The sequence below is a fragment of the Fundulus heteroclitus genome, unplaced genomic scaffold, assembly GCF_011125445.2.
Source record: "Fundulus heteroclitus isolate FHET01 unplaced genomic scaffold, MU-UCD_Fhet_4.1 scaffold_152, whole genome shotgun sequence".
Classification (NCBI taxonomy): Eukaryota; Metazoa; Chordata; class Actinopteri; order Cyprinodontiformes; family Fundulidae; genus Fundulus; species Fundulus heteroclitus.
Window position 1 is genome coordinate 161,907 of NW_023396564.1, and position 13,645 is coordinate 175,551.

General features: G+C 39.1%; 1 protein-coding gene across 2 annotated transcripts in view; it reads left to right on the plus strand.

The window, feature by feature from the left end:
- LOC105935506 (nesprin-2) overlaps window positions 1-13,645 on the plus strand; it is a 131,249-nt gene that overhangs the window by 92,480 nt on the left and 25,124 nt on the right. For both annotated transcript variants that reach the window (XM_036129274.1, XM_036129273.1), the window contains one exon: window positions 6,760-6,922. In XM_036129274.1, coding sequence (XP_035985167.1) covers window positions 6,760-6,922 — 163 coding nt within the window. The remainder of the gene's footprint in view (window positions 1-6,759; window positions 6,923-13,645) is intronic.

Consider the following 13,645-nt stretch of genomic DNA (forward strand, 5'->3'; position numbering starts at 1 on the left):
AATGAACCTCCCAGCTGCTCCCCTAATAATGCTCTCCCTCCTCAGCCTGTTTTGTTCAAGCATCTTTCTTTCAGTGTAGAAAATCACCAGTACAGTACTAGACATGCAACTAAAGGTAATTTCACTTTACCCATAGTGAGAACAAATGCCATAAAAAATACTGTTGTGTTTAGAGGTATGGAAGAATGGAATAATCTGCCAAAACATATCCTGCTTGCTAATAATGTCAATAAATTTAAATTATATGTAAAACAGTATTTATCAAATTAATATAACTGAATGTTTATATTTATTTATATATGTGTGTGAATATGTATGTATATGTGTAGGTATGTTTACAGGTGTAAGTGTAGAATGTGTTTTATATTTGTCATATTTCATAAGCCGTATGAGGGTACATATGTATGTTAATATGTGTATATGTATTTGTATATGTGTTTGTGTATTTTCTCTTTCTTTCAATTATTTGTTGTATTCTTTGTTTTGTTTTTAATGTATATATTTTTTCAGGACCCCAGGAAGAATAGCTGCAGCATAGCTGTAGCTAATGGGGATCACTTCAATAAAACTAACTAACTGTTAGCTTAGGTGGACCGTGGACATCCATGTCTTGGTAGGACTGCAGTTGGTCCATCTTCTCTCCATGTTCATATTGAACAGAGCTTTTTCAGATTATTTGTAAACCATTTTAAAACTCTAGCTTTATAGAGGAGCTGACATCAGCTAAATTCTCTAATCCAACGGTATGTTTACGTTCTCTGAAGCTTGTCTTTCCCTTCTTCAAAGGATTGAAAATCGCAACATTCTAGTAAAAATGGGTTTATGGTAAATATTGCTTCAGTATCAGTTTATGGTTTCACTTAGATGATTTAACAAATTTCACCTGAAAGTTGTCACAACAAAACATTTTTGGGCTTTAGTTTTGGCTTTTTCCCGGAACATTTGGAAGGTCAAGAAACCAATGATGCTTATTACCTACATCTTTTGTCTGATACTGGTACTAAAACAGTCTCTCTTCTACCACTCTAAACTGTTTATGAAGCACTACTGGAATGTTGCGGGAGCCGCACTGAGTTGGTGCTTAGTGTTGTGTGTCGTTGTCCGGCAGTCTTGTGTCACATGTTTGGATAAGCAGGGTAGGAGTTCAAGTGGAGCTGATTCAGAGTCAGCCAGGCCTGCGTCGTCCTTGTTTTTGTCTGCAACCCGCCTCACTTGGTCTGATGAGATGACGGCTGAGGTCTGACTTGCAAAGGGATTAGAAGGGTTGACACTGGCCAGCCATTTGCCTTTGTCCCTCCAAAGCAAACCCCGGTGGTTCATCATCCAGCCCAGCAGCTGCCGTCTGCTGACACGAGTCTTTGTACCCAGAGGGCTCTTGTCATGTGGGGTGGGGTTGGAGGCCGACAGGGTGGGTGTCCACCATCCGCTCTGCTCTTTGTCTGCGTAAGATGCACATGAGGCAGATGTTTGTCTATGGAGAGCACTCTCCCTCTCCCCCCTTTTCCTTTCTCTTCCCACACCTGTTGGATGCACATATTTCTTCACCACCATAATGAGCTTTTGTATTTCAGTCAAAGATTGTCCAGTCATTCATTTCAAGTGGTAAGTAGTGACATTTAGCTGATTATTTTAAACAACAAAAAAAAAAAGATACAGGAACAGAGTTCTCTTTTCGAGAGTTCACGTGGTTGGTTGCCATAGCAATGATTATGTTATTACCATGGCAATTACCAGGGGGATTCTTTGAGTTTAAGTAACAGCCCAATGGAATTTGGTCCTAGCTACTTAATTTATATTTTTCATACTGACATGTTATCCTCTGTCCAATCCGTCCGTCCATCTGTCCGTCCGTCCATCTGTCCGTCCGTCCGCTGTCCGTCCGTCCGTCCTTCCATCCATCCATCCGTCCATCCATCCGTCCATCCGTCCATCCATCCATCCATCCATCCATCCCTGATATCCAAGTGCAGGTCGAAGGGATATACTTAGCCCCTCCGTTTAGTCCTTGGTCTGTTCAAGGGTCTATATCTACTGGAATGTGACCATAAAACTCACAAAACAGAGGAGCATTCCAGGTGCCTTACATGATGTGGACATAAAAAAAGATGATGTATAAGAAAGTACGTTGCATTAGCCTAATAAAGAAGAAGAAAGGAATGTTGGACTGCAGACTTCAGTTCATGATGTTTCTGTTAATACTTTAAACAGAAATGTCAAAGCCAACTCTTAATAAATGTGGTTTTGCGCAGTTGCATCTCTTCAGCACCCATAATTCTTCCTCTGTCGCCACACAAGGGGCAGAAAAATAAATAGGCAGCAGAATGAGAGTGTGTTACTGCATGGCCAGGATTTACATGGATTTACATACGCCACCCAATCTATCCATCCATCTAAACATACATACATCTGTCTGTCCATCTATACATCCGTCCATCCTTCTGTCCATCCATCTGTTTGTCTGTCCATCTATCCATTCATCCATCTATTCATCTATCCATTCATCCTTCTGTCCATCCATCCGTTCATCTCTCCATTCATCCATCTATTAGTCTGTCCATCCATCCTTCCATCCATCCTTCTGCCCATTCATGATTTTCAACACATTCTTTGCACCCAAGCCAGGTCCCAGGTCAACATTTGGACATGCTAGTCCTAACTTATACATTTTGAGTCTTTAACATGTCCTTTGACCTAACATATAACTTAATAGAAGGGTAATAATAATTTGTTTGTCATTACACATATTAAGAAGACATGATTCCTACTTGGGAAAGATGATAAAATCAGTGCTGATGTTTCTTTTTACAGCGAATATTAACTAAAAAAAAAAATCAGCCAGTAAATTGAGAAAACAATGAGCAGATTGATCTATAATAAACATTAAAAAGAGCTTTTTTGTTTTAAAATCATTTCCATATTAACCAGAGTAAACTGTACGAAGCTGTTTTTATAAAAATACATTATTTCTACTAATAATGTATCAAAGTGAACTTTCTGATCAGGCTCACAAAGACACACTCTCTGCTAGATTAGATGCTTTTTTGTGTTTCTGGCTCAAAGCACTAACATTGTAAACTCAGAGGAATTCTTACTGTTTTAATGAAGGAAATTTTAGAAAATGTTTCCATATAACTTTACTACTGCAAGGATAGCAGATTACAGTGCTACCAATCTGATCTAAAAGCAAACTTGTCATCTGGTTTGGGTTTGCAATTGAAAATGACTTTCTTGTCTTCAAGAAAAAAAATATTTAGCTGTTAAACTACCATTAATTATTACTTAATACCTTTCACTTATATTGTATGTAAGTTCACATGACAAGAAGTCATGTTGTTGTCTCACTAGTGATAGATATTAGCCCACGTTTTAGATGACAAAATGTATTTCTTTGACACATTGTCATTTAGTCAACTAAATAAATTGAATTTTTTTTTTTCAATATTCAATTTATATTGTATTCTTCATGTTTCTCTTCTGGAACATGATTGAATGTTGTGTAGATTGTGTGGATTATAGGAAGTTCCAATAAACTGGGTCTAAATTACTCAATAATTTGAGAAATGTATGAGTGAGATTTTGTCAAATACAGAGGGTGGTCTGATAGCTTCCTTTAACCTGTTTAAAGATACATATTCATGTCGTCATTTTTAAAAGTATATGTCAGTAACTCACTCTGGTTCCCCAAAACTTTTTGTCCTGCTAGCGTAGTGTTTATTTTTGTCTTTTAAGCTTTTTTCACTCAATTTGTTAATTCTTATACACAGAAAAGTAAATATATCCTTTTCTGTGTATATTTACCATTACAACATCATTTGACCGGGGTTACGTCACCTCCACGAGAACTCCCAGTGTAGTTGGGGGAAAAAAGAAAAGTCAAAGATCAAGTGTAAAAAGGCACAAGAAGATGTTTGTCGGTTTACCGCGTGGCATTGCAGCAAAGTCAGCTCAGTCGGGACTTATTTGGTAGCTGCGTCAATGGCGACCACCTTGCTTTCTAATAGTTCTGCAGTACTACCAGTAGATGGCGCCACATTTGTTTATGTCAGTTCATCACACCCATTGCTGGGGTTCTATTTAGGCTCAGAAAGGACTATCAAAACACTATCTGGATGGATGCTTGGAGTATATAGCCCTATTTTATCATAATCAACTGGATTTTGGTCTTTTTGGTACAGGCACATAACGTGTGTGTGTATATATACACACACCTATAACAACTATGTACCTTTCTACAAGTTAGAAAGTTCGAATGTAGAAGATTTGAATGTAGAAACTATTTTCAATGGACACAAAGTAGGTTCAAATAATTTATGTATTGATTGATTGAAGGTAAACACCCTTCTATGATGACTTCAAGGAAGACATGACGGGGGCTCTCTAGCCCATCACCTAACATTGCACGCACATTTTGGCAGCATTGGTATACCATGTCCAGTGATGATACAGCTGATGGCAGACGTTAGAGCACCATCTCTAAGCTTACTATGACGTGTGGGTGGACAGTGGTTTGGCTTGCTCGCCAAGAACGGTTCCATTTTAACACACTTTATGTTTAATGTACATCATGTGTGTCATGATCGGAGTTTTGGTTTGTTTTGTACTTCTTTCTATTTTACCAATTCTGTCTTAGGTTTAGGTTCTGTCTTAGTTTGGTTTATGGAATAGTTTGAGTTTTGTTGTGGTTTGCTTTTGTTCTTCATTTTATATTATCAGTCAGGGTTCTGCAAGCTTTTAGTTCAGTTCTGTTCACCTGCCAGCTCACCTCCCTGTTTTTTACCCAATCAGTTTGTCACTCCCCTGTCAGCAGTCACCAACCTATCAGTTCGGTTTTGTCAGTCACTTCCCGGCCTCTGCTTAGTTCCACCTGTTTTCCTGTAATTAGTTTCTACTCAATTCACCTGCTCACTCCCCTATTTATACCTGCCTCTGTCTCCTGCACTCTACCAGATCATTGTTTTCCATGCCTATTGATGAGTCTTGTCCAGCATTCCCCGTACTCTGTTTGCTTGTAGACCTGACCCAATTAGCCTCTGGAGTTCTGAGCCCGCCTGATACCTGATCCTGATTTTTCTGCCTTGTTCTGATAGCTTACCTGTTTACCGACCTAAGCCTGGACCTGTTTCCGATTTTTCTGCCTGTTTTTGGACTGCCTCTCTGTGTACCGGTTTTTGGATTCCCATTTTGACCATTGAGATTGTCTGCTCCTGCACTAACCAGTTCTGTTTATTAAAACTTGGTTATTCCACGTACCTCACTTGTTTTTGGCTGAATACTGGGTCCATCTGTCCCTGATTCATGACAATGTGATTTTTAAGTCGATCGGCTAATTGAAGCCATGAGTCGTTAGTGTCAAAGTCTGAGTCTGAAGTGATTAAATCAGTGACTACATACTACATAGGGAACTTTTAGGTTGATTGAATCCTACAGATATCTGGGAGACCACCCTGTTAACAAACTGGACTGGTCTGTACACACATATGTAGTGAATAAAAAGGATGACACACTCCTCAGAAAACTAAACTCGTTTAGTGTCTGTGGTCAGTTTCTGCACATTTCAGTCAATTGTGGCAAGTACTGTATTCTGTGTTGTCGGCGTTTTTTGTGGGGCACATCATCACTGTACAGGGTTGTAACAGGCTTGATTGGCTGGTCAGACAATGCGTGTCTTTGGTGGGTGGGAAGGTGGACTCTGTTGGGGAGGTTTTGGAGGAGAGGATGAGATGTTTTGACGTTTGATGCCATTATCCTCAAGGTTCCTATATAAAGATGCCTTTGCAAATTATCATGCTCCTTGATAAGGACATTTGTTTCTTCAAACTGAGCTGTTTACTTGTATATTACATACAGTACTTTAAATGAGTGTATTGTTAGATATTCTTCATAGTGTTGATGATCACTAAATTATGGTTGTTTTTGATTTGCTTGGGTATAGCACTTGTTGTCAAGCTAAAAACATATATAAAACATAATACTGGTGTTCCATTAATGTACTATCTGCAAAATTTGAATAACACTGATCCTGTTTGGTGATGCAAATGCCTAAATTTTTGCTTTCCTAGCAGAAATATGAGAAGGCGTGATGTGAGGTAGAGAGATGTGCACACAATCTGACAGTAAAACTGAGCTCTGACTCTTCTAACCCCCGTGGGTTTATTCTTAATGGTTATGGTGAAGACTTATTGTTTAACTTAACAGTGGCTGCCTCCTTTTTACAAGTCTGTATAATGAAAATTGAATTTGTATTGAAGTAATAAATGTCAAATTGGAATACATTCGGCTATGTTTAAGGGTTCATTTCGACTTAAGCTCTGTAAATAATGTCCCTGCCCTGAAGCAAACAGCTTTACATTCATTCAGTGATATTCAGAGAAGGAATGTGGGACGGCCCTTCACTGTCTGCATTGTTGTGGTCTGTGTCGAAGAATAAAGTGATGTAGGTCACAGACCGGAGAGCTGAGCTGGAATCCAGGCTACCTCTGAGACAGCAGCCAGCTCGCTGTCAGATGTAGGTCAACATGCAGTTGGATCTGTTGTCACGTGTGACGGAGATGTAATGGTCCACTCACTCTGTGGTCCACCTGCCACAGTCTGTGGTGCAGAGAAAGTTTAGTGAGCTGAACCATGAGACCCAACAGAGGGGCTCAGTGTCTTAGTTATTTATTTCTAGAACCTTCTCCAGCTCCCAAACATTTCACATAGCAGCGCCTCAATCCCTCATCTCCACTGACAAGCTTTGTCTGGCGTCTGTTTTCACTGCAGGGTGAGGAAGCTGAAGGAGACGTTGGTCACAGTTCAGCAGCTTGATAAGAACATGAGCAACCTGCGTACCTGGCTATCCTGCATCGAGGCGGAGCTGGCCAAGCCAGTGGTCTACAACGTGTGCCACAGTGAGGAGATCCACAAGAAGCTCGCTGAGCAGCAGGTGGGCAAAGGCTTAGCTGAGCACGCTACATGATCTTTCAGGTTTGTCAAATGTACAGGCATGAGGATGTGGAAGGTGCAGTCACACCTCAGAAGGTTATCTGCATGCCTCCAAAGGATATTTTAGCCGCTGTTGTGGAAGTTTGTAGAAAAAAGGCTTAATGTGTAATAAAATACTGCCAGCAGTGGAGCTTTGAACCAATGGACCCTCCTGAGTATAGGACAACAGTTTTTATAGTACCTAGCAAAAGGTTCTGTAAAAGGACCCTTTTTCATATTGTGTGAAATTAAGGTCAAAGTGTTGGACTATTTTTTTCAAAGTACTGTAGAGAGCCTTCCAGGAAGGCAGTTCTAAGATGAGCATTTACTCAGCAGATGATGAGATGAAGCAGCTCTTGGTTGGTCTACAAAAAAGAAACTAGAAGAACCAGTCAATAAAGCAGCTGTCTTGTGCCTTTTCCTTATAAACCATATAGGACCAGTGTGCGCTGTGTCCTAGAAAAATAATATTTAGATAAGCCAAATTTCAAATTCACAGGGAGTGTATTAGTTGACCTTCGTTGGTCCCTGGAGTTCTGGAGTGACTATCTTGGTCTCCGAACCTCAGTTTTATTGAGTCACTTTAGGGAGATCTGAAATGAATAGTTCATCAAAGAATTTACAGAAGAAAACAAAAACTGCCCAGAAGCACTTTCTATCGAAAAGAAAATCTGATAATCTGATAAATATTGATTTCAGTCGTTCCACAAAAATTCTTATTTGGCTTCTTTCGGTACAAGGAGAAATGGTGATTAACAACACAAATATCACAGTATACTTGTGGGGTTTTTGCTCCAGAAGGGCAAATATTAAAAGAAACTTTTAAACCAAAATTGTCTTTTGTTTGCACCTTTGTAAAGCTATTGAAAGTCAACATCTTCTCTGCGCTAGAATGGTCCAGGAATTATTAAGGGCAAAAATCATGGCCAGCTCAGAGTCCTTTATGCTACAGCCACCCTGTTGTGGTCCAAAATCACACTAACTGATGGGCTTAATAAGGAGTGCTGCAAAGTAACACCTCACTGAGTTCCAAAAAGAGAGCTGTTTGTCAAGAAGGAAGCTGCCACGCTGAGCTGAGACGTGGTAAATGCACAGAGAGGCAGAACTCATGAGGTGGTCCCTAAACGAAATGGGCTTGAGCTTTTTAGTCCATTTGTTGTCTGCCCTGCTGCCACAAAATGACTAGAGGTGCCCCAAGGAAAGGTAGAAGGTGGAGCATTCATTCACACGGTAAAGGAAATTTCCCTTTTAGCTCGTGTCAAACTCATCAATCACAGGCCTTTAAGGAGGTTGGCTGATAAGCAAAAAGCTTGGAGGAAAGATGATGTCAGCTGTTGCCTTGTGGATCTGAAGACTTTCACTTTGACATTTGACCTTTTCTCAGTCACATGAGATGTGAAGGTCGTAGAAAACTATTATTACTACTTATCTATGACAAGGAGATTTTAATGATCTACAGGAGGACCAGCAGCTTTTTTTGTTTTTTAGTGTCAATATTGCTGTGATGGCTTGGAAGAACAACTTGCCAGTGTAGTATATTATCCAAGAGGTGGATATCATGTGAAAGGAGGTGTGTTAGGCAGGAAATGTTTTGGATGAAGTTTCTGTTGTAGTACTCATGAATCGTCTTCCAACTGAGTTTGACTGCCTGTCTCTTCATAGTCTGAAGCAATAAATAAGCAGAAGCTCTAATTAAAAGACTGATGGAACGCCCGTGAACTGGTTTAAAGGAAATTCAGTATAAGAGTGTATTGTAACCAGAGGTCCAACCGAATTAACTTTATTTTTCACCAGACACGAACAATGCCTATCCTTTACGGGCAGGATGTAGGGAGCACACAAACCACCTTGTCCTAGAGGCAGGACAGCTGAAATATTACAATATGGTTCTCCATCACAAATTACACATTTCCATCATACATTCAAAGGTTATTAGAGGGGCATAAGGAAGGGGGATAAGGAACTTTATAGTTCAAATATTAAGAACCAAGAGGAGGATTTTTGATATTTCTGTTTGTGGAGTGAAAGTCTAAATGCTGGTGAAGATTCTCAGTCATCCAGGTCATGGTCATTCCAAAAAGCGTAAAAAACAAACTACGGAAAACAAGTCCAGTTGCTTAGTTTTTTACTCTTTTTGGAAAGTCTAAATTGTGTCTCAGACTAAGTTCCAGCAGGCAACACTGCAGAGATAAGGGTTTCATGAAGTTCTTAGATGTCTCAACATATCAAAAACATCAGTTTTCTTCAATTCCTATGAAATGTTTTAGCCATGAATTTAGTTCCACATATGATTATCAGAATTATGACTATTCACAATATGTCAGAATGTTGTGAAACAACATTCTAAAATATTCACACATGAATTTCTTTAGTATTTCATAGAGTTACCTTTTAAACAGAATTACTTCAGTCAAAGCTTCTTGGTTTCCTTCCACAAGCTTCACAAAATAGTTTGCTAGAATTTCGGCAAATTCCACCTCACAGAACTGGTTGAATTTTGTATGCGATTAGGTATGTTTTTAAGTTATTTAATGTTTATTAGATATCTCTCAGTCTGTTACTTATTGTTCAGTGAATATCAGCCCAAACAGCTGATATCAGGACAATAGTTGAAAGGGAGGATTCGAGCACAGACATTCTTTTAACAGCAAACTCTGCACACATATAGAATAAAGGAGTGACAGCTTCTCTTCAAGTTCAATAATATATGAACAGAAATAAAATGAACATCCAGAGAACATCACTATAGAATGCTATACATCTGTATTAACAATTTATTCAATCAACAAGGCTAGTGAAACTTAACTGAAACTATTAAGCAAAATTATGATTAAACAAACTAAGTAAATATGTACACACCAAAGGACAAATAGATAGACAGATAGATAAAACCATCATCTTAAGAATGATTCAGGGAACTTAGAGATCACTGAAGATCTAACTTAGAGAACTTAAGTTCATCTTAAAGAATATGGAATGAGGTAAAATTAGCTTAACTAATTTAGAACATTTGAAATGTGTTCAACCCATTCACAATGCAACTTCAAGTTAAATAAATAAATATTATTTGAGGAAATAAAATTAAAAATGATTTACTAAATAGAAATCAATAACCTTTGGGTATACTTGATTTATATTAATGCAATTATATCTCCAGAAAATAATTAAGACTCAAATTGGTAACATTAGAAGCTAGAGGGAGGATCGACGGGAAATGATTTGTCAGGGCACATCATGTGACCATTAGCTTGATGGGTTAATTGTAAGTTACACAAAACACCACTAAACTTTGACATTAATATTCCCTCTTAAAGCTGCACTAATGTTCGTACCACTATCGGAGGATTTCAGAGCGAAACGAAAACAAGCTAGGCTTTATAGCAGTGGGCACCCGGCTGTGAGGGGTGGTTACTTAGCGACTGACTCTGCTGCAGTCTCACACTTTTTGGGGCTTTCTGCCAACAGTCTGATATTTACTTTCTCTCTTGGCTGATTTCCAAGCAAATTAATGTTCTGGCCCTATCATGGTCACTTCAAAACATTGACACTACTGTCGTTCAGTCACTTAGTTCTAATTTTGCAGTATGCTGAGGAACAATATCCATCTGGAAGACCCATTGAGTTCAAGCTTTAAACACCTGGGCTCTGTTTCAGAAAGCTGGTTTAGTGGATATTCAGAGTAATTTCTGGGGTAAATTCCTGCATACCCTGACTTTTCCCTTTTAGAAAGCTCAAAAGCCTTTACCCTGAGTCTAATTATGACAACAAATTACTCCGTGCAACAACCCTGCTACCGAGCAGAGTTATTTGGACTAACTCTGAGTTTTTCCTACTTCTGAGCTGAGTGCTGCACAAGAAAGTGTTGGAAAAGGTCTGTTCTTTTCTGGAGGAGCCTTAATGCTGGAGAGCAAACATTCCACATAAATCTCTGTCGGGAGAGGCTGATCAGACCAGAATTAAATGTCTAATCATTTCTGGACTGATATATTTTCAAGCGTTACCATTTTTTGCTGCTGTCAATAATTTATCTCAATATTCTCTGCCCACATATCACTCCTTTAACACAACGGGAGGATACTCTCAGTTCTGAACAATTGTGCTGCTCTTTGTTTTTATGCCAACGGCAGCTTTTTAATAACGTAGGTGATGCAGAAAGTCTTTCAGAGCCAGCTGTATGTCACGCTGTCAGGAATGTTACTGCTGCACTCAGTTATTGTAGAGTTTAAAGGTGTTCCCTAGTTGGAGACCCACAAGATTAATAAAATAACTACTTGGAATGGAAGCAATAATTCATTATGTATCAAATTTTGAGACTTCCAGCTCCAATTTTCCATTCATATATTTTAGTTTCCATTCATATATTTTTTTCCCCCAACACAGTTAGGGCTACGGCACATTTCTTTACTTGATTAACGGCACCTTTAATTCAATTTAAAATATAAATATTGCCTATATGATTAATATGAAGTGAGGGTGGCACAAATTATACACCTACAAGCAAATCAGTGTGTACTAATTTTTTTTAGAAGGATGGGCGAAGCAAAATTTGGGAAAGAAATTGAATGAACATATCATTTATTTCAATAACTCACAGCATCCCATCATTAATTGCTAATGTTGAGTATAGCCAATTGAGTACAGTTAATCATAAAGAAATCTTATAACTTAACCATACCTGATTAAACTGTATTTTCATACTTCATCCTGATTTGCTGTCACGTTCTAGACATGTAATCCATGCCCCCTCCTTTTTTTGGATGTTGAATGTGAGAATACAGCTTTAATTCTCCATCAAATAACTCTCCTATCACTCATGCATTGACTTTCTCAGCAATTCTCTGCCACTAACTCACTTTTTTTTTTTTTTTTGCAGCAACAGCAATGTTTATTTTTGTTAAATATGGTTTAATATTCTCCTTATGCCTTCATTAAGGATTTCTAATTCCATTCGCGGGAAATGTGCACTTCAAGGCTTCTTATTTGCTGCTGTTGCCATGGTGAATCACATTATCTGCATTCCATTGATGAGGGCTTCTTTCATGTTCGTGCTCATGCTTCACTCAGACTTGATTCGACGCTTAGTTTAGTTACCTGATTGATATCACCTGTTCTGAAACACTGAGTAAGACAGCGTGAGGTAGAACTACTCAGAGTAGCAGCTTTCTACTCAACGTAGATCAGCCATTCTTTCTAAAACGGGGCCCTGGTTGATTTCTATCTTTTCACATAATCTTCTTTCTTGATGTTACCATCTCTGTATAGTGCACCAGAGTGTCCAGCTGCAAAACAGAAAATGTAGTGCTCCATCTAAAAATGTCTAATTTAGATCCTGCTCCTTGACCTTTCATGAGGTCAACAGTAACAGTATTGTGAGTAGGAAAGGCACTTTGGACTACTGAGCTGATTTCGGACAGCCTTAAACTCACATGGAGGATGCGAGTCAAATCCGGGCCTACAGCCTTCCGAAAATTAACTACAAAGTGTGCGCTCTCTTCTCTTTGGACGTTTTTGTTGATTTCTGTGAGGTGGGCTGTGCTTGTACGCAAAGGATTTTGGGATTCGTTACAATTCCTTGGGGTGAGTAAGAGACATTGCGAGGTTCCTATGCTAAAGTTTTCCTACCTCCTTCCTTACTGACTGCACTATTCATACAGCACTTATCGGGTGACTGCTGACGCACTTCTGTTTTGGCTAAAGAGTGCTTACCCAAAGAACGTATTCGGATAGAGCCTGAGTCTGTGTTCCTGACTACATTTGTAAACTGTGATTGGATTTTTTTATGCTACATTTGGAGTACTGGCACCTTCCTCTCTGACTCGTGTTCAGCCCAGGACTTGTTTTGCTGTAGCTATTGACACCACCTTCAGCAGCATCTTCACAAGGTCTTCATCTTTTTTTCCGGGACTGAGCCTCACATTTCTCAGCAGAACCCCTTCATCTCTGAAAATAACGTGTCCTGAACAGTATTATGGCCTTACTTCTTTGACTCTCAGAATCTTACAAACCTTTGTATTGTAAAAAAAAAAAAAACTCCTTGAAAGCAGTTTGGAAAATTAGACTTTTGCCACCAGCCCAAATTTAGACATGATGATGTCTGAAGACATAAAGAATTGGTCTGATGGATAAAATGGCTCCAGTTATGAGGAAGAGAAATTGAGGCAGACTCCAGACAGTGGTGAAGGGGAAAAGGAGGCAGACATCTGAAATGGTCAAAACTGAGAAGATGTGGAAGAAAGAGACGAGACTTGTCCTGTTCCTTAGAAAAGGCTGCGGGTCTGTCCCATTAGTAGAGGAGAGATGACTGAAATGATTCCTGTGTAGTTAGCCTTTGAAAGCTTTTTGCTGCTGTCATGGTAACCCAGAGAGTGGTAACTTTTAACCATCAAACCCCATAAAAGGGCTTTCAGGCACTGAGGACAGAGCTGCACACATGCATAACCACACTCACTCTCACTTAAGACGTTTGTGCTTATGTTCTAGTCAAATATTAAAAAGCTCTCTCTTAAACCAAATAAAATAACCTTGTTGTCAACTCTGTTACAAAAAATTATATATTAATAGGCTCAGCATGGAACACTGAAAAACCCCGACTTGACTAATTTGCGTGTACTGCGTTTATACGAGGTTTGAAGAAGTTTGTACACGCCAGGTGGAAAACCCAGTTGCTGAAGTCTGGTTAGTTTCA